This window comes from Anoplopoma fimbria, chromosome 18 (assembly GCF_027596085.1).
Source record: "Anoplopoma fimbria isolate UVic2021 breed Golden Eagle Sablefish chromosome 18, Afim_UVic_2022, whole genome shotgun sequence".
In the NCBI taxonomy this organism is placed as follows: domain Eukaryota; kingdom Metazoa; phylum Chordata; class Actinopteri; order Perciformes; family Anoplopomatidae; genus Anoplopoma; species Anoplopoma fimbria.
In genome coordinates, this window is record NC_072466.1 from 6,510,976 (window position 1) to 6,536,810 (window position 25,835).

The 25,835-nt window shown below is 40.1% G+C and overlaps 1 protein-coding gene across 1 annotated transcript in view; it reads right to left on the reverse strand.

The window, feature by feature from the left end:
• Positions 1–1,000: 1,000 nt before the first annotated feature.
• The window catches only part of LOC129107014 (A-kinase anchor protein 7-like), a 43,908-nt gene continuing 19,073 nt past the window's right edge, over positions 1,001–25,835 (reverse strand). The window contains 2 exon segments of the mRNA XM_054618343.1: positions 1,001–4,091; positions 9,225–9,254. Coding sequence (XP_054474318.1) covers positions 3,871–4,091; positions 9,225–9,254 — 251 coding nt within the window. The 3' untranslated portion in view covers positions 1,001–3,870.

Consider the following 25,835-nt stretch of genomic DNA (forward strand, 5'->3'; position numbering starts at 1 on the left):
TGTCAGCAGGGGGAAGAGAACGGTCATTTGGTTTGTCAAATGTTTTATTATGCTTTCATTTCTGTCAACTCCTTTTGTTTTAATTTTAAGATGTAAAACAGCTGCATGCATAAAAAACAAACAAAACAAAACCCACTCACCCAACAGCCTCCCGTTGGCCACGAGGAGTCATGACATTCTGCATCTTGGCTCATTAAGTCACCTCTCACCTACGTGTGACAATGTCCTTGTTTTTAGAATTCCTGTGAAACCAATTACCCGCAGAGAAAAATACAGTTGACAAATCACCTTGGAGGAGGTGGAATGAACCTCACACAGTCAGCGAAAGGAAATACGGTATTTCCACACATAATTCATGTCAAACTCAACTTCTCTTCACCAATTTATTCCTCTCATTCCACGGCATTGTTTTCAAAGCTAATGTCAGTTAAAACAATTAACTTCCTGTAGATATTTCACAATAAGAGGGAAAATATGGAGGAAGTGTTGAGTTTGCATAAGAAATAAAAGACAAATATAATAAGACTGTTCCAAGTAAATAGTGGGCCCTCTCTTCCATTGGGGTAATAATATTTGAGAATGTATAGCAATAGGAGTGGCGGTCTAAGGGATGAAGAACCTTTACGTCTGTATATTCAGGTCTAAACAGGTATGTATGTGCACTCTTTGGCATTAATGACATTAAACTACTGTACACTGTGTTAAAGTTAGGATCCACCTTTATACATCTGCTCATAAAACAGCTAATTTATTAGGGTAATTATTTGTTTTTGAAATTCTGCATGGTAAATTGACCGCCTGCTATTTGACCCGTAAAAGGACATGACATTCAGGAAACAAATGTTTGCACAAAAATCTTCGATAACCCTTCTTATAGCGTTAGAAGACTTATGAGGCCCAATTGTCTCTACACACAATCAGTGAACACCTTGGACCCACATGTAGACCCAGATTGAAATCAGGAGACGGAGAGAGGGATATTGGTTTTGAATCTCATTTCCTGTTTTATTGTTCAAATATGGCAGACCAAGATATACAACACGGTACAATAACACACCCACGTTGTCAGACGTACGCATGGACAAATGGAAACACAAACAGACGTAAACAGACACACACACACACACACACACACACACACACACACACACACACACACACACACACACACACACACACACACACACACACACACACACACACACACACACACACACACACACACACACACACACACACACACACTCGGAGGCATAAAACAGACTAACCATACAGGCCAACAGGACAATTTGTGTATTAAAGGGGATTTTAAGGAGATTAAGGATCTGGTGACAATAAAAGATCAAAACAGAAACGATCAAAGTCCACCGTGAGACAGAATTCACCTGTTATTGACGTTTCAATGAGCCCACAGCGACAGGACTTAAGTGGATTTCACAGGGATGAGGGCACATTTTACCAGCTCACACCCGTTCGCACTAGAAAGAAATAAACCTCACATGTCTGGAAATCTGAGCTGGTGGACTGACTTTATATTTAATAACATAACTTAAATGAATTGTGTTTCACGGTGGACGATTTTTTGACATTTAACTCAAGAAACTCAACTCTTCAGCCACAGGTTTACATTTAAAAGACTTTTTGGCAAATCTCACAGCAAAACGAGCCATCATCACCCAATTACCCCACATTGGCTTGAAAAACAGCTATGCTATGCTAGTTATTATGCATTGTCACCTTAAGCACTTACAGAAAGAAATCTAATTGTTTTTCGTGACTTAAGGCCACCTTGAACAGAGGTGATTTGATTTACCTGCTCTTTAAAAAGTGAAACCAAAGACAATTAAAAAAAGCTAATTCTTCATTGTGCTTTTACCACCTTTGAATGCAAACAAAACTCCCTCCCTCAATTCAAAATCAAACATCTTTTCACATGAAACTTCATTTCTTTAGGAGGGACATCAACACATTATAAATAATAGTTAGAAAGGATAAAATAACATAATTAATTTAAGAGAGTAAACAAATCGCAATCATCATCTTGCTGTCAGTCAAAAACTTCAAATAAATTCACACAATCCCCCTTAATTTCACACTATACGCCGTTGTGTTTCTGAATGAATTTAAAGAGCTGTCAGATCAAATGCAGAGCACGCAATGCCAATTTAATTTTCAAGTTTAACAAAAATAAATGGATGAGAGACACTGAAATCAAGAGCCGGAAGGGTTTTCAGCTGACGGCAGCAATTTTCTGAGTGAACTATCCCCGACATCAGCATCACCATCTGAAGAACTTGCTCGGCTGTGAATGCTCTCACATGTACAGCACTACAGAATAAAAGCTCCTCTGATCAGCGTGAGTACTCCCAATAAACACCAAGCCTCAAACAGCAAGGCTTCAGTCTGTTGTAGACTTCAACACCAAACAATTTATGAGAGAATGTATCTCAAACTAGGTCGTCTGTGCGTGTTGCTTCTGCTTCAAATTCATTACCACGGAGCAAAACATGAAAATATAGTGTGTAAACAATAAACAATTTAATTTATAAATGATCAGGCAGGAAGCAGGAGTTAATGAAATGAACGTCTGTGTGTAATAGTAGTAATAATAGTCACATAGTTTTCATTGAGACAAGCACTCAGCTCATTAATGGAGGTTTTGGCATTAATGAAGTGAAAATGCTTCTTGTAGTGTATTGTTGGAGTGTTATTTCATCGTTACGCATCAGCAATTAAGTATCTCCAATTCCTTCTTCGTAAAGTTAGTGCTATTAGTTGAGATAAGTTAAAGTGACAGAGGAGCCCATATTGGGTTTTCAAAAAAGCTTAGTTTCTTTTTAGAAAATGGGAATTTCCACAGAATTCATAACGGATCTTAAGTTGAGGATTGTCTCAGTGTTGCATCGGCAGGAAACACGTGGTTAATTAAACAATAATATATATTATATTTAAAGCACAGCTGAGGCCAGATCACCTTCAATAAACAACTGAGAATAAAAGAAAAAGATGCAGACACATCATGTAGAAAGTGAAAGTAAACAGTGGAAGATTAACGTTTCCTGAAACTTGAAAGGGCTTTAAACCCAGACTCGCTGCAAAATACAACAAAACTGTCACAGACCAAGTCCAACATCTCATACTGAAGATTTGAAGAATCCAGTCACAACACAGTCATGCCAGCTCTTTTCAAAAATCCCCTTCAACCACAAAGATGAGCAGATGTGTAATAAGTTGTTAATGAAGACAGCACTGATCTTTCAAGAGAAAACCAATGCTAAAGGAAAATTTAATTATATTCTTCACCTGAAATAATGAAGTTAATGAAAAGGAAGTATTTATTATTAAGGTTATCGAGTCCCAATATAAGTGCAGGTGATTATAAAACCCAACTTTTTACAGAGGAGGATTCATCTTCTTTTAAAAAGGGCAGTATGTGAGTGGCAGGTCAAAGTTAACCCTACATGTGTGACTCTAGAGGAGTGCTTCACATATGTTTTCTGGGTCTGATGTGCAAACGCAGAACGACAGCTGAGTGACGATCGAGAGGACGACGTCCTTGCTGTTAGATGTAGTGAGTCAACTAACAGTCTTAGCTAGCTGGCCTGTCGGGATGTTCACCTGAACTCAAGCTACATTGTATATTTTAAATAGCATTGTGTCAAGCTAGATCAGTTGGGCAGGTAGCTAGCATGACTGGCTAGCCGTTGTAGTTGGCTAGCTGGTTTAGCTAGTCAGCAAACTGGGCTGACTGGTTGGCTGGTTCAGGCTTTGTGCCCAGGGCTCACTGACCCTTCTCCCCTTTAGCCAGGTCTGGCTGATGTTTTCCTGGGCGGCTGGTTTTGTCAGTCTCTGTACCTCAGTCCGATGATGTCACTTCCTGTTGCCTGCGGTGGAGTTAGAGGTAGTGTCCGTCTTTGTTGCGGTCTCCTCTGTTTTTCCAGGGGGCTGCGGAGCCGTGGCGTTAGGCCCACCCCCATTTTGAAGTGTTTCTTGTTTGTACTGTTGCAAGGCGCGATTGACAGCATCCTCGACCAATCGCCTGCTGACCCTCAGCAGCTCCGCCTCTTCGGGCTCAGACCGACGACGCCCGCCTGGGTTGAACAAGCACAACAGAACGATATTATCATAATCATTCACAGAACACATTATCATTAATTTGGACACCTGACGAATGTAAGTCCATCTTACACCATCTTTTAGCTCTGTTTTTGGTCACCACCAACATCTTGGGGATTTATCCAGCTATTTAGCTGCTAAATGTTCCACTATATTCACAAGCTAGTGGCTAACTTTGTCTGGCTGCTGTTTGGTGCTGGACAGGTAGCGTACAGTTGGTTTATCTGAACCTTTCTCCTCAAAACACTGCTGATGAGATCAGTGAGAACAAAAACAGTAAAAGGTGAAGGCCACAAAACCAAAACAATGAGCTGAAAGAAACTAAAACGTTCAGTAAAGCTGAGGGATATGGAAGAGTAAAGTTCTTTGTAGATTTATCACTACAAGCAACATCTTTCATACTACACATTTTTTCCAGTCTTAATATAAAAATTGATTAGTGCAGCTTTAGAAATTAAGTAATATGCCCTTTGAAAACAACTTTCATAAATGAATATGTAACATTCTACCTAAATACAGAATTAAGTATTTGAGTAACTTATTTTATTTGGTATAAGTCTGATATGGTTTTAAGCATTTTGAACTCAAAATCTAAGTTGGAACTTTGCGGTTATACAGTGTTCTCAGAAAAGGCTGATAATAAAACGACAATATATTTGAGTGTGCATCTCAACGGAGCAGTAATCTAATATCCAATAATATAAATAATAATGTGAATTTGAGAAACAGATCAAATTTCGATGGATTTCCAGCCATGTTTATGCCACTAACTGACTGTCTACTCCACTATGTGTCATATATAAATTACATTTTATACAGAAGCTTATCTAAAGTGCCATTTAAAGCCATAAACTCCCAAATGAATACGATGGTTTGGGTGTCTTTTCATTTGTTACCAGAGCAGACTTCATTCTTATTCCAGTATGTTCAAAATGAAAATATCTATTAATCTGACAATGATAAATGAGTCCACACTCTCTCATCATAGACTGAATCCAGCAACAACAGATTGATGTGACACAAGATGTGACAAGTAGAATTAATTATAACATCTCTCAGCTCTTCTATACATGCAGTTTGGATATAATCAACCTCCTGGAGTGAAACTCTTTAACACAGAAGAAATTAACACAGTGAGAAAGAAGAGGAGTCAGACAAACATAAAGCCTCTTGGGGTAAAAAAAGTCAGACAGGCAGAAAGTCAATAATTCATGTAGAAAGACAGTTAAGGCAGGCAGGCTATAAGATTGACAGACTGCACCAAGCAGTCATTTAGAAAGAAAGTAATAGAGAATCAGTCAACCATCCAGTCTGCCTGACACACACACACACACACACACACACACACACACACACACACACACACACACACACACACACACACACACACACACACACACACAGACACATCACTGCAGTGGTTTTAAAAACACACTATAACCTCTTCATTTGATTACCAAGGCCAAGCGCTAAATCCCCAAGACTATGTCCTATAGCACAACATCCCACTGAGCCCACAGGCTTGTTTACATTTGAAAGCAGTTTGTTGCTCCATTATTTATTAGAGAAGGAGACGGTTCATATATTTGGAGTCAGACAGGAGTCACAGAGCGAGGAGGTCAGAATTATATCCATTAAGTGTAACGCATATTTTTCTACATTGCGTAGTAGTTTTCGTACCAATCTAGTGTTTCTGTTAATCATGGCCTTTGTTTATCAGTTTATTTTTATTATTTGCATATTATCCTCCATCCTTAAAAGGTGCCCTGGGGAGTTTTTAAACCATAACATTTCGGCCTTGTTTGACGTGTGTGAATTGATTCTCCTATGACTCACTTGCAGGCTTCAGATTTGAAATGCCAACGTCACAGAACCAGCAGGATTTTAGGAAAAGGTCACTAATTAGGCAACATTTCTGTATTTTATAGATAACCCTTAACACCTTATCTTTAAATTATTGATATTATATGAATGAAATTTAACTAGAAAATGTAAAATTCGCGTCACAAGATCTGCTAGATGGAGGATGTATACCTCTGTTGGAGTTCTTGGGACTACAATAACTCTCAGTCCACTGAATGTACAACAATGCTGTTACAGAGTGAAGCTTCTCTAACCTCATAAACCATCTTTGGCTGAGTAAAGACGCCGTACTGCAGAGAGCACGCAAATCAGCCATCAAGTTACGAATGGAAATTTCGTTGATTAGTGACAGTTGATGCAACCTACCGCAGAGAAACAACAGTCGTATTATCATTATTAATTCAGGATGTATTTTTTTAATCAAATATCGTCATCTGGGGAACAACACTTAGCTTTTTTAATTTCTTTAGCTTAACACGCCAAAAAAACAGCTTACATTGAAAGGTCAACTTGATGCGCGCTTGGCCATTTACGACAACAGATGCTTTCAGTGCATTTACGCCAAACATTTTGGCGAATCGACTCATAAACCAGCGTACCCATTGTTATTAAATATGACAAGGTTCAGCTGAGATTTGGTGTATTCTCTGTTTGTGGATTAGTATTCGTAAAATGCACGTGCCAGCTACTACACATGACACATCTAACCAGTGCAGGTATACTACTGCTAGGTATTAACTTTATAAGATGTGCAGATGTTCTGCAGGGATCTCCGTCCATTGTTGGCACATCCATGCTCTGGATATTATTTTTATGACCCCTTTTATCCTCCAGATATTCTGCCCCGTTGAGATCTACTTTACAGGCCGCAATACATTCCAGTTACTGTTACCGCAGGATTTCACCATCACTACCAGCTTGTACTATTGACACAAGCATCATGCATCCATGGATTTGTGTTATTAAGGCTAAAATATTCAGCCTGCGTACAGCTTGCCAAACAGAAAGCAGGATTTGTCACACTCCTCACTCATCCAATTATGGTCACCAAGTGCTTCCATCAGCTTCACTTTCTTATATTTCCTGCTGAATTGATTTGAACCTAACGCTGTGTTCTGTTGTCGCAAAGTGCATCTAACTCATGGTTTATTGAGTTGTGCTTTTCTGAGAAGCCCCGCTGCTGTGGCACTGAGATGCTGTGAGATTGCCTGCAGACTGCCCGTCAGTTTGAGTGACTCACACCTCTGACCGCTGTTTGATGATTTGTTTGCCCTCAGGGCTGCAGCAGGCTGACTTTATTCTAAATCCGTCTTTCATATCAAACTGCACACAACAGTATGTGTATTTCCAATTACGCTGAGGCAACTGAAAGTGGTGCTTCTGGCACTATAAGGCCATTTTAGAGACATTTAAGTTATATACACCTGGGTCTTGTGGATTTTTTATATAATTATGCGGTGTTCCAAGGAAGCAATAAAATGCATTACTTTTTGCAACGGAACGCTTGCTATCTACGGCTACGACTTGAAGCTTCTGCCGACACCTTAATCAAGCAGGAAGAGGCGGAGTGAGGTGACCTTTTAAAAGGCTGGATTTTTTTCTTAAGATTGTTTTTAAGCTGCATAGATTGTATCTACACCTGTCTGAGATCCAATCACAATGCAACCTGACCACCTCCAGATGTGGTCCGGCCAATCTGATTTGTTCTGCATATACACGTGCATTAACATGTGTTTCTCCATATCTAGATTGGACATCTAGATACAGATTGAATGTCAATGCCAGGCGTAAATTGAATCTATGTGACCTTTACATATTTATGGCCCTGTAAGGTTTTTGGAACCGGTCTTCCTGGTGTTTCACGCACAGCCACAAACCTCTGCAATTCAATAATTGCATTTTGGGGGTGTAGATCCGGCACGCTCCTCTCAGTATTACATTTTTTTCCGGTTAGACTACTTGCAACCATCCGTTATGATTGGCTCCTCATCTGTGTAACCAACAGTTACAAACAAGCCAATTTTCTTTCATCTAGAGAACCTGATTTTGATGTTGGCAATTTCAATGTCCACTAAAGGTTATATTAAAAAAATACATCAAGATGTTTGCTGGTTAAACTGTGGAGTCGAGTCTCCTTATTCCATCTCTGTGAATGCTGTTGAGACACTGTATGCGTAGCCTTCATTTCCAAATAAAATCACAATACTGAACCCAGGGTTTATTATCTAAACAGAAACAAAGAACCATCTGTGGCTTGTATATGGTTTCATACTGCCATATATTACGAAGACTTTCTTATGAGGGAGTTGTAGATTGGTTCCCACCACAAACTAAAGAGCCTTGGTGCAATGGGAACTCTCATAAAGATGAGACCAGAGCAGTGTTTGCACAAACTGAGGTCCAGTGATTGGTAAAGGGCTCAACCCTGTTTGCATGATTTATACTTTATGTACACAGGAAAGTTATTACAGCAGAAGAGGTGGTATTTTCTTTGTATGCAAATACTCAAACATGTGAAAGGCAAATATCGGCAAGCAACGCTGTTACATTTGAAATGTTTAGGGCTGTAGACACAAGCTTACGGATACAATTTCTTATTGACGTAGGAATAACGTGATACTGTATTGATCGCTGTAAGAAAATCCTTTTGCTTGTCCCCTTAGAGCCTTCCTTGTTGAAGGATGCTGCAGCGGTGGGGTGGGGGTGGGGGGGACGCTTGCTAACACAAGGCCATACGCTCTGGCAGCAAAGTTAATGGACTTCTCAATCACTTCCTGTCCTGCTTCCTTAAACCGGATAATTCCACTTTTGCTTGGATCATTAAGGGTTAACTGAATTTAAACTGATGTAATATAATACCAGCTGATAGCGACTGCTGGCAGATACAGTTTTATTGATCAGAAATGTGATTGTTTATGTGATTATGTTTTGAACAGTGTACTTAATAAAATACTGTGGAGCAACACACCAGATGTGATTTCATTTCCCCAATACGAGTAGAAAACTGATTATGATTCATGATAATTTGCAGGGAAATAGTCCTGTGATTACAAATGCTTCCCGTGATCATTTGGATTATCTCTTGTAATCAATACAATCATGGTAATCCACATCATTAATCATCCGGAATTTTCATTCTTTGATGATCTGAGCGATTTCTTGACATTATGCAATTTTAGTCTGTAATCAGATTTAGATCAGGTTTTAATTGGACACGGCGAAATGATACGAGGAAGGACACATACTTAGCCGTTTGGCATGGAGAGGGTTCAAATCTGCAACACAAACATCAAATATTAGACAAATACACATAAAGAAAAATGAAATATTTCAGAGACCGCCTTCAATGTAAAGCATACTGATAAAGAAAGGAATGCATATTATAGTTCTTTTTAAATCTCTTTTTGACATTTATTGAAATCTTAAATTTAGGGATTGGCAATATATCGATAATATATAGATATTGTTACATGAGACTAGATATCGTCATACATGTTGAATATCAAAATATGGCATAAGTGTTGTCTTTTCCTTGTTTTTAAGGCTTCTGATGTTGTATTATTTGCCTTTAATCAGTTATTATAAACATATTACTGATGATTATGTATCAAAAATCCTATTGTGAAAATATTTTCTAAAAGCACCAATGGTCCATTGAGGTATTTGGTAAAAAATGCTGTAATATTTGATTTTTTTTCAATATTGCCCAGCCCTAGTCCAAAAGCTTATAAACATGCATGCTTAAGGTTTTCAGCTTGCACACATTTGTTCCGTTGTTTTTTTGCTCTTTCTTTTATTATGCCAAATACACAGCTATAGCTCCCAGAGGGGGAAATATTTCAGCCCAAAGAGAGAAATCAAAAGAGATATTTGAAAACAAGTCTTGAGACACACCAGTAAATACATATGGTGACGTGGAGCCTGAAAGAGAGCGGCAGCAAGAAAAAAGAACTAAGAAAGTCTAACAGATGTGAGAGAAGAGCAAACACAAACACAAGAGTCAGTACAACCTCCTGTGTTGTTAAAAGTTGAGGTGGTAATTCATACATAGCCCATATGGTGCAAACCAAGCCAATTAGTAGATTCTGGTTAAACCTATATTGGTAATGAGATTATTCTAGGAGATGCCGTCTTCTGTCCAACAGCACTAACATGCCAGATTGTGTTTTCATTGCTGTCTTAGCTTTAAAAGCCATGCTAACGACACGGCTTTAAGTCTGTCCATTGACTACAATGTCTCAGCTAGGGCTGCAACTTACGATCATTTTCGTTATTGTGTAACCTTCCGATTATTGTCTTGAATTATAAATTTGCTGTTTGGTCTATTAAACGTCACAAAATATGGGAAAAAAAAAAGTCCATCACTATTTTTGAAGAAGCCGCGGTGTCTTCAATTGTCTTGTTTTGTCCCAATAAGACCGTATGAACCAAAGACATTCAAGTTACTATTGTAGTAAACGGAGAAAAGCAGCAAGAACCTGATTGTTGAGAATTAAGTTAATGATTAATCAGAATTAAAAACGAACTATTTACGACTCAATGCTGTAAACTTAATAACGTTCCCATTAGCCTTAGCTCTACTTGCTTAGTGCCAATTAATAAACGTTAGCATGCTAAACTGAGATTGTAAACATGGTGAATGTTATACCTGCTATATGGCACCATGTTAGCATGCTAACGTAAGCAGTTCATAATTCTATATCATTGGAATTTCTCAAATGAAAAAAACCCTTTAACCATAGGTCCAAGAACTTATTAGCATTTAGCTCATCCACCAGAGCTATTCCTTATTCACACCCTTACTTCCTCTGTCTTTGTCTCTGAGTTTGTGGTCACTCAGACGGCCAAAAAAGGGTTGTAGAGGTTGTCGCTGTACAGATGCGGTATTTGGGAACATGATTGTTCTGTCAGCGAGCAGCGAGACTGTACAACGTTAAGTGACAACTACTAAGTGTCTGCTTTGCTGTATTTCAGCGCTCTGCTGGGCTCTGCTTTGATTTACTCGTCTCTGCTCTCTTCTCCTGAGCTCTGCTCTGCTGTGATTTACGTCGTGCTTTGGAAGAACCTTTTAACATCATTTGATTCAAACTCCCTTTCACTCACTTATTTATCGTTCACTCTCCAGATAACTAATAGAGTCTACTTCCTGGTTGATGCAGAGCTGACATTCTGCTGAAGTCTGCCAAAAAATTGAAGCCAGCCACTTTCAATACTTTGTACTTTCCGTGATGGAGGGAGCACTTCATAATGTTCGGCTCCAGCTGAGGTAGCTCCCCTGTTGAAGCTACGCAGGCATTTCACTTCTACATGCAGTATTAAAAGAACCCATAATAATCCCATTAAAGAGTTGAATCAAATTCCCTGGGTACACTAGCCTAACTGATTATGTTTACATTCAGCCTATTAATCTGCCACGATGGTTCATTTCCTGGTACTCTAAAACCAACCGATTTCCTGAGAACTCTAGCAGCGGTTTAGGCGGTTACTGAATGCAGCGTATCTGGTAAGGGGGACGAGGATAGAGCATGAGAGAGGAAAATGGGCAGATGAAGAGGGGGAGAAGAATCTGGAGAAAAAGGGGTGGGCAAAGAGGAGGAGATGGACTACACCACAGAATGTGATGTGAGGAAGAGGAAGAGGCGTATGTGCACAACATGGAAATCTCCTTAATGGAGCAATGGAAGAAGAAAACTGAGATGTTACAGGAAAAAATAAGGGTGCCTTTGAGGACAGAGAGGGAGGGCTGAATAGGAAGAGAAATGGGGAAGAACAGGCCTTGGAAAGTCAGTAAAAGAAAAGGACACGGGGGGAAGAGTACTGATGGTGAAGTGGTTTCCTGAGGAAATACCAGAGACTCTCTCAGTCAAAGAAACAGAAATCGTTCCGCTCAACCCCTTTTATATTCACAGTGTATATATGTAGATAGCTCATATTCAGGTTACAGGGTTGCTAAGGAGGAGCTCTTTATGAATTATTACCAAAGAAACCAACCTCATGGAGATCAGGAAAACAGATGTGCACATCGCTGCATGACAGGGAGACTACTTTGGGTTTATCAGAGAAATATGTGCTGCCTAAATGCAAACACAAATTGACCTAAATGCCTAAACAACATCCGTATATTGTTGCAACAAGAAGTTACCTTAATGGAGATTAATTGGGTTAATTAAGCATTTGGCTAGAGGAGGGACATCAGATCAATAAACCTGAGCTGAATCATTCAGTCGGAGAGTGGCTGATTTTGCAGCTCGGTAATGGACTCATTTCTCTACAACGTTCCCAAAAATTTGGCCTAATGGTTCTGCATTCCTTTTTATTACAATAGTCTAAAATAATTACATTTCTGACAATCTCTTCTTTGTGCCTGAACAACAGCATTCTGGGTGTCGGTGGCCAGAAGCATGAAAGACTGTTCCTCTTTACCAGCACACGGATCGACAATTTCACGGCCAATATATTCCTCAATCTAGACGAACACCATCAGTTCTCTATTTTCTCTCTCATGATATTTCATATAAAGCCTTAGTCCCTCCTCACATCTTTATCATCACCATCAAATTACTTTTAAGGCACAAGAGGCTGATGAGCTACCTAAAAGTGCACCTTCATATCACACTGACACAGAACAGAGTAGATGGATTTGGAAATAATGGAAACTTCTGGTTGAATCAGTCTTTCTGACCTGAATATGATGACAGACGAATGAAAACTTAATCATTTGAGGCAAAAAGACACAGCCACATACCAGATGTGAAGAATAACACAGCAAAACTGGAAAACGTTATATCAGGCCTAACGAAAATATCATAAATGCTATTATTTCTTGATGGGTGGAAAAGCACTACTTAGTGGCCTCCATATTAAAACCATTAGACAACTCATTCAAAATGCCGCCGCTGATACTGACAAACACCAAGAGAGAACCAAATTCTCCAATTCTTGATATCTCTGCACTGGCTTCCAGTTAAATATAGAATTGGTTTTCAGACCCTACTTATCATCTTTAAGTCACTCAATGGTCTGGACCGTTGCCGATACGTTTGCTGAGTACAAGCAGGGTCGGTCTCTCAGATATGCAGGAACAGGTCACTTAGTGGTGCCCAGAGTTTAATCAAAATGTGGTGAAATAGCTTTCAGATAGGAATAAGATGTGCCCCAATGTAGCAATTTTCAAATAAAATGTATATTTAGTTAATCAGTTTTTGGGAATTTCTATATTATTTTATTCATTTGGTTTAAAACTTTTCTGAACTTTTCTGAACTTGATGATTATACTCATCATACTATCTTTATTTTTTTCTTTGCCTGTAAAGCACTTTGGATGACCTCGGTGTATGATAAGGTGCTATAAACTTGACTTATTACTGTCAGCATGCTAACATTCTCACAATGATATCATTCTCATGTTTAGCAGGTATAATGTCAGAATATTTTCCATATTCGTCATCTTTGTTTAGCGTGTTAGAATGCTAACATTTGCTAATTAGTACAATAAAAAAAGTACAGCTGAGGCTGATGGGAATGTCACTAGTTGTCACTACCAAGAATTTGGTCGTAAAGAGTTTCGAACTGATGGTGGCGTTATTGAACTGATTCATCCTCTGGAGACCATGAATGTGTGTACAAAACTTCCAAGGCTACACATCTAATAGATGAGATATTATATGAGATATTGTAAATTTCCCCGCTGTGGGACTAATAAAGGATTATCTTATCTTATTACTGGAATTCTGGACCAAAGTGGTGGACGGATCAAACCAACATTGCCCTTTAGCCATGCAGCTAAAACGGCTATAAACAATAGTTTCAGCATTGCTTCTTCTAATTTAATAAAACAAACTAAATGTGGCACTGGCTCTCTTAAAGTCAGAGGTGTGAACGTGGATGCAGACATTGAAGCTGTGCAGCTGGACATGTGTGTAGCCTGTGAACGCTGCCTGACCCCGTAGATCGAACCAACAGCTCGACCTTCCTGCTGTGAATTGACAGCAGGCTAAAAACATGCTATGCTTTGATTCGACATCTTTCCCTCCTCTAGCCTGGTGTCACAGCGCAAAGTGTCACAACCTGGTCTGTAAGCTAACACACAGGAGCATGACAAGGCATGACTGGGCTCCATCAGCTCTGCACATCCACACTGTGACTCAATGTGTTAGTGGGGTTCCTGTACGGGAGCTCACTGGGTTTTAATCTCTTAAATCGTTTCAGAAAATAAAGCAACACATGGAATCACATGCCTCTCCCCTTCAGCATCGCCCCTGTGTCCATGCCTTGTGTCAGGCACCAAACTGGGTTATTTGTATTAATTTAAAAAAACGGAAACGCTACATACTGCAGCTTTATCACGTGCTGGGTATCTAAATAAACAGGGCTGGCTGTGTCTGGTCTCATTCTTTAACAGTGACCGGTCAAATAGAGACACTAGCTGTGATCCAGTCAGACCTTGACACAAACAGTAGGCTGACGAAGCACTGAAGAAGCTTTATACAAGCAGACACAGAGCTGTTTCTATTTGTCTTAGCCCAACAAATCCTCAATCCCTTATTCACTCTGGACAAGCTTCCAGGCATGGCTGCCGTCATTTATAACCAGCTGTGGCTCCCCTCCTCTGTGTGAGGATCTGACAGTCAGTCAGCAGTAACGTCTGGCCATTTTCTGCTCAGTGACCCGGCTCACAGATGTGAATATTTCAGTGACTTTTTTTTTCTTCTTTTTTTTCTACATTTCTAAGAAAATAAGACAGCATGGTAGAGGAAGGAGGAATAATCAACACAGTGAGGCAGAGGAATTAAAGAAGAAAAACATAAAGGACTGTATGGGAGAGAAAAAAGGATGGATTATGAAGCTCTCTTCCTCCTCCTCCTCCTCCTCCTTGTTCTGTTCTCATCTTCCCCTCTTCCTCACATGTGGCCTCTGCTGTCTTCACCAGCGCTCTTTATTTGTGCATCGCTTTCTCTCTCTCTGAATCAAGCTGAATGTTTAACATTTTCTATTTTTTTTTGCAAATCTCAACAAGCTAAAAAGGAGAAAAAAGAGAAAAGATTCCTGTCTAGTCAAGGTCATTTCTGCACTGTTGCTACATACTGTTAATGAAGGTGAGCAGCTCATGTCCTGACCAACCAGAAGCTGAGCCGCCCTTCCTTCATTGGCTTATTGCAAGCTGTGTCACTCTGTGAGGGGTAAATCTGCCTTTATCTTGACTTGTTATGGAAGGGCAAAATACACGATGATAAGAGTGCGAATAAAGGTTACATACCAAAGCAACACTATGAAAGGAGTGGTGTACATTGGGTTAAAAAGATCACAAAGAACAAGAGCAAACTATGCGCATTAGCACAAAGTAATAAGAATACTACTTCAAGGCAAAATGTTGATCAGCTAACTGTGAACACACGGACTGAGGGAAGATAAGGAGTGCTTCACAGAGCGTGAAAATACATCAGTTACTGGATTGTTAATGCAGCTTTATGATGGCACAGGATAATCATAATGTATTTAATCCTATTTGCAACTTTATTCCTCTGAGTCTAGGCTGAAAATATCTTAAAAAAGGGCTCAATATACGTCGTTTAAATGAAGTGCAGTTGATAAGAATAGGATGCAGATCTAACTCCCATGTGGTCATTTAAGAAGCGCTGTATGTTTTTACTGAACATCTACTCAACTGTCAAGAGAAAAGAGCTAAATTATTCTCTTAATTAGTCAGCAGCTATTTGCATTTAAACAGATGAATCATTAAAACTGTATAAACAAGCAAAAATGGCAAAATATTCTCTGGTTTCAGCTCCTACAATGTGAAGATATGTTGCTTTTATGTGTTTTATGTCATTTTGAATTGAATTATCTTTGGATTCCTGGCCTTGGGATTTCAGAGTTTGTGTTGAGATGTTTCCCTTTTTTCTGGGACATTTTATAGACTTAACAATAAATCTAAACATAATCAACATTATAGATAATAAAAGTCATTGCTAGCTGCAGCCCTACATTAGAAGCATTCTTTTGTCATAACTCTGTGGTCATGGGTTGTATATACTTCAAAATTTGCACAATACATCTTTGCATACGATACTTCCTTTTCATATTCATATACATATTCTCTTCAATTCTTTTGACTTTTACAGTAAAAGTTTTGCAGTTTATGCAGAGACTGCGGCGATAACACTAACAAAGGCAGAGAATAAAAAAAAAATAACATAATATTTTTCCACTGCCATAAAGAACGACTTACACACTGCTTTTCTTTAGCCAGGACATAAATGATGTGATTGCCTGCATTTCTTGTAATGTAAGTTAAATGTGTTTCATACTAAGAAATTCATTCAGAGGGTATTTATGTGTGTGTCCAGGCATATCGATTACTTGGCTGTGACAGGTAGTGTGTGTGAGTGTGTTTCTCTGCAGTGACTGTTAACACCACTGTGTGACACCTTGTCATAGCGGTCATGGTTGAATTCACACACCCACATGCTGGGCACACACACACACACACACACCACACACCACACACACCTTGCTGTGCTCACGAGGGAGATACTGCCACCACATCAAGGGGTAGCAGCTGACCTACACACACACACACACACACACACACACACACACACACACACACACACACACACACACACACACACACACACACACACACACACACACACACACACACACACACACACACACACAACAAACACAAACTCCCCGTCTTTGTCCACCTTCCTCTCCTGTCTTTTCTCAATATCAACATTCCTCTTAAAGCTCATTCCCCTTCTTTTCCCCCTCATCGGTCTTCATACCCTGCATTACTCTTTCCCCCCCCTCTCCTTCCATCTTTCTCCGCTCAGAAGTAGGGCACAGTGGCTTGACTGTTTAGAGCAATGCAGCTGCAAGCAGCAAGAGAGAGAGAGAAAGGGGGAGAGAGAAAGAGAGGGAATAACACATGGGGGTAAAACACAGGAGGGAGGAAGAGAAGCAGGAAGAGAGTGAACACAGCAGTGTGTAACCCAGTTTAATATTTCTGCATTTATCAGTACAGTGCTAGAGAAGAGCACGCACACGCACACACACACACACACACACACACACACACACACACACACACACACACACACACACACACGCCACTGATTCTCAGAATCACCATCACAGTCAGTGTCAAAGTCTGCGTTTATGACAGGATGATTAGCACGAACAAGATCTTTTTACAGCACGTAAACACACACTGTACAGGTCACAAACCGTTGGATCGATTTCTTACTTTGTCTCTCTTGTTTAATCATTAATCCAACCAACAGCTGATAATATGAAGAAACTGTTCTTTTCCACCTTTAATTAACAGGTAAAATGACGAGACAACGAAACAAGTCTATGGAGTTTGTCCTGGCATTTGCATGGAGAGCATATTTCTTTTTTTTTATTGGTTTAAATATCTTAATAAGATACATTTCTTGCACTAGAATGAAAACTAGGGCACACAACTAATCCAATTAATGCCCCGAGACGTAACAATGGAGACGGAATTGTAGCCCAATCATCCGAAGCCTTCCCCTTTCACCAAAGATAAACTTCCGCATTCTTGAAAAAAGCTGCAGTAAGCGTCAACGTGTCAGCCTGATACTGTAATAACGGGATTCATTGCTAGTAATGATCATTATTAAAATGTTATGGCTGCAAAGAAAGAGTCTACATCTGTAAAGAGATATGTGTATCTTTTTTTTTATATATTCTTTACGATAATATCAAGGTAGTAAGTAAGACTAGTTAAGCTCTTACAACATTGTACAATCCTCCAAAATACAAAATTGATCCAGACTTCAGCTGCTACAGAACAAGGACAAAGCACGATCAAACCACGAGCTGCGTCGTTAATGGTCCTCCAGAGCTCGTTTCATCTCCTCTGAGCCGAAGCAGAGCGGCGAGTTATTGCTCTCGCTGTCACCTTGCGGGAGATTTACTTCGACCTTACTTTGCTCTTTTATTTATCCGTTTTAATTTCCCTTCCACTGACCACTGCTATTGTGTAACAAGTGTTAGATAACATCAGTGCTCAAACAACAGCCACCCAGAGAAATGGAGCGGTTGCAGCGATGTGGTGATATCTGGCTAATCTGTTTCACATGGTTATGTACCAAAGCAGAGCGGTGAGACAACCAGTTAGGAGCCGTTTAGGAATCACTTTACAGTCCCCCTCCACTCAAACAGGTGATCTGCTTTGAGCTTCATTTTGTTTGACACTAGAAGGCTGTTTTCACACTCATCTGTTGAAGGAGGAACGTTTCTTGGGGCTCACTTTAAATCTGAGTTTAAGATGTGTTCTTATGAGAAAGAGTCAGTGACACTGTGAGTTTGGAAGTTAATCATGGTCCAATAAAGAAATACAAACAGTGATAATGGCCTTTTTGGTAAAGAAGGTGATATCTTGTGTTTAGTCATTTGCTAATTCAGATATTTTAGATTTCAGATGTAACTTCTTAACATTTGTTACCAAAGCAATTGACCAAACCATGACACAAAGCTGTTTATTTGACCAAAAAAAACGTCTGGAGCGGATCTTATAGCTTTCAGGACATTTAGTGTAAATGCTGAGGCAATAAAGCAAGACCTAACGAAGAAAGTAGTTCTCCAAACAATAAAAATGAAGAAATGACTTCTTTATCGTGCTGTTTATCTGGCTAAGGATACCAACAATGTATCAACAACCACAGAACTTAAACCAGAAAGTTGCTTTCGACTTTGCAAGCTCCCCAATTTAACCCCAAGCGACTGTCAGCTAGCAGATAATAAAGTTGCTTCCCCTTTGTGTGTTGTAATCCTGGCTCCTCCTTGCTTTGTTTTTCACGAAAAAACTCCAAAGAGCACCTTTAAGTGCGTGTTGCCTGGAGGCTAATTCATTTACAGTTTAAAAGCATATTTTAAGTGAAGCACTGACAGCTGAATATTAAGAAGGCAACTAATTCATCTTGTTGCAGAAGCTCATGATTGATAAGCCAGACGGAGCAACTCAGAAATGAGAGGTGAATTAAACAGCTGGAAAATGAGCATCGATTTACAATACCACACATATACAACACCAGAGTGCACACAAAGGGAATAGCATGGTCACCCTCTCTTACAACACTCCTCGTCCGTCTGTAGGTCACAGACGATCATGGATGCCCACACACACACACACACACACACACACACACACACACACACACAGCTAGGTGACACAAAGCGATACACACACACACAGTATACGGTATATTCCCACGCTACATGCATGCAGTCCCTCTCCACAGACAGCACCCCTGAGTACATCAATCCAATTGGTTCCTCCAACAATGCACACCCACGTATGTGGACAGGGAGAAGGACACACTTACTGATTTTCTCCTCCGCTTGGGAGAACGGGAAGCAGCACAGTTGACCCATGGCGCCTCCTTCCCTCACCTCCTTGTTCCCTCTCCCCTCTGCTTCCCCTCTTTTTCCTCTTCCCCCTTGTTTCTAAGAGAGATTGATGGAGCGATGGTCCTGCTTCCTCCCTCTGTCTCTCATAGAGACTTCGTTCTGTGTCACTCTTTCCCTCCCCCCTCGAAGGACAAGCGGACCCGGCGAGGGTGGAGGCAACAAAAAAAAACAAAAAAACCCTCCCCTTTCCCTCCCTGCAGCCCGAAGAAGACCGAGCAAGTCAGCAGACGAGGAAAAAATGAAACGAGTGGCTCCTTGCTCTCGCTCTACTTTGCACCGGCACAGGGAGGAGGGGTGAGTGTGTGTGTGTGTGTGTGTGTCAGAGGGAGAGAGAATAGGAGAGAGAGATAATGGAAGAGAGAGAGAGAGAGAGAGAGAGAGAGAGAGAGAGAGAGATGGGAGAGCTTATGTGTGCAGAAGACAAAAAGAGTGAAATTTGTTCGCGTGTGTGTGAAGTGGGGAAATCGGAGGAGGGGGATGTATAAAATACAAAATGTGTGTGTGCATTCTGTGTGTGTGTGTGTGTGTGTGTGTGTGTGTGTGTGTGTGTGTGTGTGTGTGTGCGTGCGTGCATGGCTTAAAGGGGACAGAGTAGGAGGGGCGTGTGAGCGAGCTTCAGTAACTGTATATTTAAGCCAGAGACAGATTGAGCACGTGTGTGGAAGAGGAAAAGGGAGCAGTATATATATGAAGAGACAGCAGACACTACTGTGTGTGTGAGCGTGAGTGTGTGTGTGTGTGTGTGTGTGTGTGTGTGTGTGTGTGTGTGTGTGTGTGTGTGTGTGTGTGTGTGTGTGTGTGTGTGTGTGTGTGTGTGTGGAGGGGGAGGGGGGCTCCAGGCTGCACCTTCCCCTCGTTATCGTAGCTTGAATAATGGTTGTAAAATACAGCGGGCAGCTGCTGCTGCTGCATGCGTCTTCGTTATTTATAAGACCTGTAATGTTCTTTTGCGGCGGCCAAATATTCCCCAAAAGAAGAGACAAAAAAAATATCAAATTCCATTATCAAAAATAGGTAAATTTTAAGGTTAAGTAAGGATTACGGTTAAGATGATAAATGGTCAGGGGTGAAGATTGATCTCCCAAAGTGAGGGTCAAGGGAATATGGAGACACATTTAGATTCAGTATATTTCATATTATCTTGTGTGGTGCAATCATAAAAAAAAAATGAAAAATGGTGCAAATGTTATGAATAATAGATACTCCAGGGGGGCATCCACATCCTGAACCTCACTGAGCCTGACCCGATGGTGTTGGGCCGGGCTTCTTAGTTTAACGTCAAAGCCTGAATATAAACACAATTGTGCTGAAAAATTCTATTTTGATATATTTGTTGAAGTTATTCTTAATGCTGGTTGACAGAAAAATATTCAGCAACACTAATTGAGCAATCATTGAACATCTTTTTTAAAACCAAAATGCCAAAATGTTTGCTTGTTCTTTGCTTTTTAATAAAGTGAGACTAAGACTACATTATCCATCTTTGGGATTTTAACTTTTGTACGGACAAAGCCTTGACTATTCTAAGTGCATTCATTAGAACATTAATTTGGCAGTTTTGTCTATTATCTGTTCATAGCCCATCTAGTTAGCTAGTTAGCTAAATCTAGTCTTGAGTTTGACGCCCCCAAAAAAGGATCACAGTAAAGGATGATACCTTTCATTCATAAATCCTTGTGTGGTCTAATTCAGAAATTCCTCATCCCACTTTGCAGTAGAGTGTTATGAGTAATCCAAAAATTAAAAACCGCAAAATTCAGTGTTTTGGTGCAGTCATACGCTCCAAAAACTAACCATCACTAGTCTGCAGCCGTTTCTTCCCCTCATTCTCATCCCCATACCTCAAACGTTCCTTTATCCCGCTGCGAAACGTTAACAGTATCGCCTGGGTTTTTGCATAATGAAAGTAGCTGAGCAATTCTGATGTAATATATGTTGTGGTGCCGTCAAAAGACTGACTTTCCCTGCTCTCTCTCTCTCTCTCTCTCTCAGCGTCAGCACTGCTCTCTGATGTAATGGCCTCAAACGAGCGCTCATAGTCGGAGCTCGGTTTAATCTGGCAGCACGAGCTGATAGCGCTGATTGAAAGTTTCATTGAGGAGAGGAAAAGCAAATTATGCTGAGCTCCATCCATGTTCCCGTTATTGCTGAAATGGAGTTATGATGGTGTCAAAAGAGACCTGTGAGTTTGCATCGATTTACAAAAAAGGTAGCAAGGAGTATAAATGTTTGTTTTCACTTCGGATTGTCAGTGAAAAGTATGATGCATTAAAATACTTCATATATAAGTATAATGAATACAGCTATGTCAAATGTACAAGAGCCTTTTGTATAAGAAGGAATTTGTGGTCTTATTCAGAGTATGCTTTTTTTGCTGATTATTACATTTATGAAAGAATGATGCATTGAGCTATTAGCTCATATACTTATACTTATTCTTACATCGGTATCAGCTGACACATTTAGTACAGAAATGCCCCAGAGATATGTTCTCAAACAACCATTCACTATTCTTTTTCATCTATAAAATGCCCTGAACTGTTTATTACTGTTTATCACAAACATGGAACCGTTTAAAGAATGTTGACTCATGTTGTGGGTTGATTAAAGAAAATTGCACAATCCATAACACCAAAATATATTATTATCAGATTTCTTTAAACTCTCAAATCAATCAATGAAGATCAATATTGGCCTCAAACACCCTTTATTTATATGGAAATAATCCCAATACGAGTAAATGTTGGAGCAACTGAAATCAATACGAAGAAAAAAAAAATATATATATATATAGATTTTTTGTTTTGTTTCAAAGTGTAGTAATATATGCAACGACGAGGATGCAGGTAGAATAAGTGAGACTCATTTTCATCCAGAGGGGCCTCGGTTCACGCCCTCTCGACATCGACCTTCAACGGCCTTGAAGTCCTTGAATAAAACAATGAATCTCGAACCAAAAATCTCAGGGATGCTTCTTTGTTTGCCTGCATGTGCACAACCCTCAAGAAGAGGCCTAATTTATAAAAAAAAAAAAAAATTTAAAATTAAAAAAAAAAAACAACACACACCTCTCCACTCTCCAGAGTTGATGAGGGGAGACAAACGGAGGATAAGGAGATGCGAGTGTGAAGAGTGAGGTAGATGTTAAAGCAAAAAACAAACAGACTAACACACCATACAATGTGGAGCATTATGCACCGAGCTCAGCTGTGACGGAGGACGGCGGAGGCTCGTCTCCGACGGCAGCATTCAGCTCACAGCTGCCACTTCTCGCACGCAGCTGCAACGGCCGCTGTTTGAGGGGCTAAAGCGTCGTCATCGACGAGGCCGAATTGCCATCGAGCGTCGATTATGCCGTACCCAAACGTGTACATGAACACATCACCCCTGTATACACGCGGAAACACAAGCTAATTGATTTGTGCTTTTTAAAAAAGGTAGGTAAAAAAACTGGTTATTTTCACTATTCAAACCCATTAATCAGAACCAGACAGCGCTTTCATAAACAATATGCAATTTGTGGATAATTTTACTCTTGTGCACATTTTTCTTTCCTGCTCGTTCCAACAATAAAACACTTATCAAGTAGAATAGACCAATGAGCACATGTTTAAGAGCCACATTCAGCACCCTTTCATAAAAAGGCCTTACAATGCAGGGAGAGAGAGGGAGAGAGGGAGAGAGAGAGAGAGAGAGAGAGAGAGAGAGAGAGAGAGAGAGAGAGAGAGAGAGACGGCTGAAGAAAAAAACACAGTGTTGACTTTGTTTACTGAAGGTCAGCCCATAATGCCTCAGTACTTGGTCACAAGACAGGTTATGCACACAAAGAGAACAGGACATCTAACTGCATGTTGCAGATAACAGGGACTTCAGTCTGCTCTGCTGATATGGCTCACTGTTTACTGTAACGCTCGTATGCACACAGAGGGATGCAGACGCCATGATGGGCGAGCACAAAAACGAGCACCTGTGTGTAGGTGTTAGGAATAATTTTAAGAATTTGTGAAGCATTTCTGCAAGACTTTTCTTTTACCACTTAAACAGGAGTAGCCACACAACACTGCATTCCAAACAGTCACTGCCTACTTAGCAGACTACATTAGATATTTATTTAGTGCCGGTATCAATACCTGGTCACGTATTCATGTATTCCAAATGTACATGTCTATATCGATCTGACAACGTAATTACAACTGCTTTACTTTACTTTTTTGTCCATCTTTGATAAAAAAAGGTTAAACTGCTCTTCTCTGGACAAGAGTAGGAGGCCCATTTTATATCGTACAAATAAAAAGAAGATGATTATTTATACGCATCACACGTTTCACCCCGGATTAATACAAAAAACAACAACAAATGGGCTTGGTACAAAAATATTGTACGACACAATGTTGTGGTTCCATTATGGATGTTTTAAGGAGCTCAGCAACAGCTAGCTTTAGGTGGGAAATTATCATTTAAAAGCCTGTTTGCTTACATCAACACATCTCTCACACACACTCACACTCACACACTCACACACTATGGTTTGCCGTTCGCTGGTTTCTTGCGTTGAATCGATTTGGTGAAGATGCATTCATGCTCCGCCAGCGTTCTCTCACACTCCAGCGAACAAACTATCCATTTAGTCTGCTGCTGTGAACGCGACTGCTCCTTGGTTTTTATTTAATCCATTTGTTCATCCCGGCTGTTCAGGTCGTTAAAGCTTCTCTGAATCAATCGGGCAGTTTTACGTCTGTGGGATTTGCTGTGGTTTTTTCGATTTCTACACACATCTCGAGATTGTTTGCATTATTTACACAGCCTCCAGTGACAGATTTAGGATTAGTTTTTTTGTTTTCAAATCTTTACATAAAAACATACAGATCTGGAAAAAAACAAATAATACAGCTGGTTGTTTTTTTTTTTAAAGTTAAAGTTTTCATGTCCTCCAGCAAAAAAGAGGCTAGCGTCTCATTTAATTAGTCCCTATCAAAATGTTTGACAGAACTCTTCTTAATTAATCTTCAAAATGATCACACACTGGAATAAAATCTTTAGCCAGACAGAGAAACAGATGGAGGAAAATATTGTAGTGGGTTTATTTTCATCACACCTGAGGGAGGAGAAACCTGTGGGGCCAATTCTCTCTTTCTAAACCTTTTATCCAACCTCATCTTCTTCATCCGTCTGCCGTGACCCACGTCTGCCTCCTCGGCTCTCCCTTTAATACCAGACCTCAATTCTCTCGTCTGTTTAATGTCACCTTCACTCAGACTCTCAATGTTCTCTCGCCGTCCTATCTGCTCGTCTCATCTACTCGATCTGTTTAATTCGACTGCTCCTGCTAGCCGATTCCCTTTTCTCTCTCTCCGTACTCATTCATTTGTGTTTAATCTCACTTATTCAACGCTTTATCCTCTTCGATCCCTCTCACTTGTCCTTGCAACCTCCTATGTGCTAAGTCACCGTTGCTTTGTTTTCTCCTTCTTCTCTGGCCTTTTCCCTTTTGATCCTTTCCTCTCTTACTTACTCATCACGCGGGTGCTTATTGTTTGCTGCACTGAGAGCAGATTTAGATACCGCAGCATGACATAAGACCCTAGCCTACTATACACAGGCTTTGATCTTATTGCTTTACCAATATAAAAAAAATCAAGACGTTTTTATGGTCATACAGATTCTGATGGCAGCTGCCTTCTCGAAAATTCTCTTTTGCAATGTGCATTGACGAAATTATACTACATAATATTTTTGCCTTTGCGTCCACAATGTTGTGCCGGTTGTCTTCCACTATGACACAAGACGAAACAAGCAAATGTCACACCTGTTGGGCTGATGTTGGGAGCTCTGACTGCAGTGACACAGCTGGCGGAATCAAGTTAAAGTCTGAGAAGTTTAAATTGAATGCGACATTCACTCAACGTCGTCAGAATGAGAAGGACAGGAAAAGGTTTTTCTGACTTGGGATTGTTGTGTGAATACCCCCATGGCACGCCTTGTAAACACATAATTAAAGAAATAAAAATAAATAGTAGCTTCCACGAAAACCAAACTTGCTGTGTATGGTGGTTTAATTCCACTCCAGATGAGGACCCAATCTGTTTTCTGTGTGAGCTCAAGGTAATTGAGAAGGAGGTGCACTTGTTGTTTTACTGTCCTATAGTGTACTGTTCAGTAAAATGACTTCCATTTACCGTATTTTCCGCACTATAAGGCGCACTTAAAAGCCTTTAATTTTCTCAAAAAACGACAGTGCGCCTTATAATCCGGAGCGCCTTATATATGGATTAATTCTGGTTGTGCTTACTGACCTCGAAGCGGTTTTGTGTGGTACACGGCGCTCTGTCAACATGTTTTAGTACGACTTAGTAAACTACAAAGCCGCACCGCAGCAGCATCACGGCCACCGTAGTCAGGAGCGTCGCGGAGTA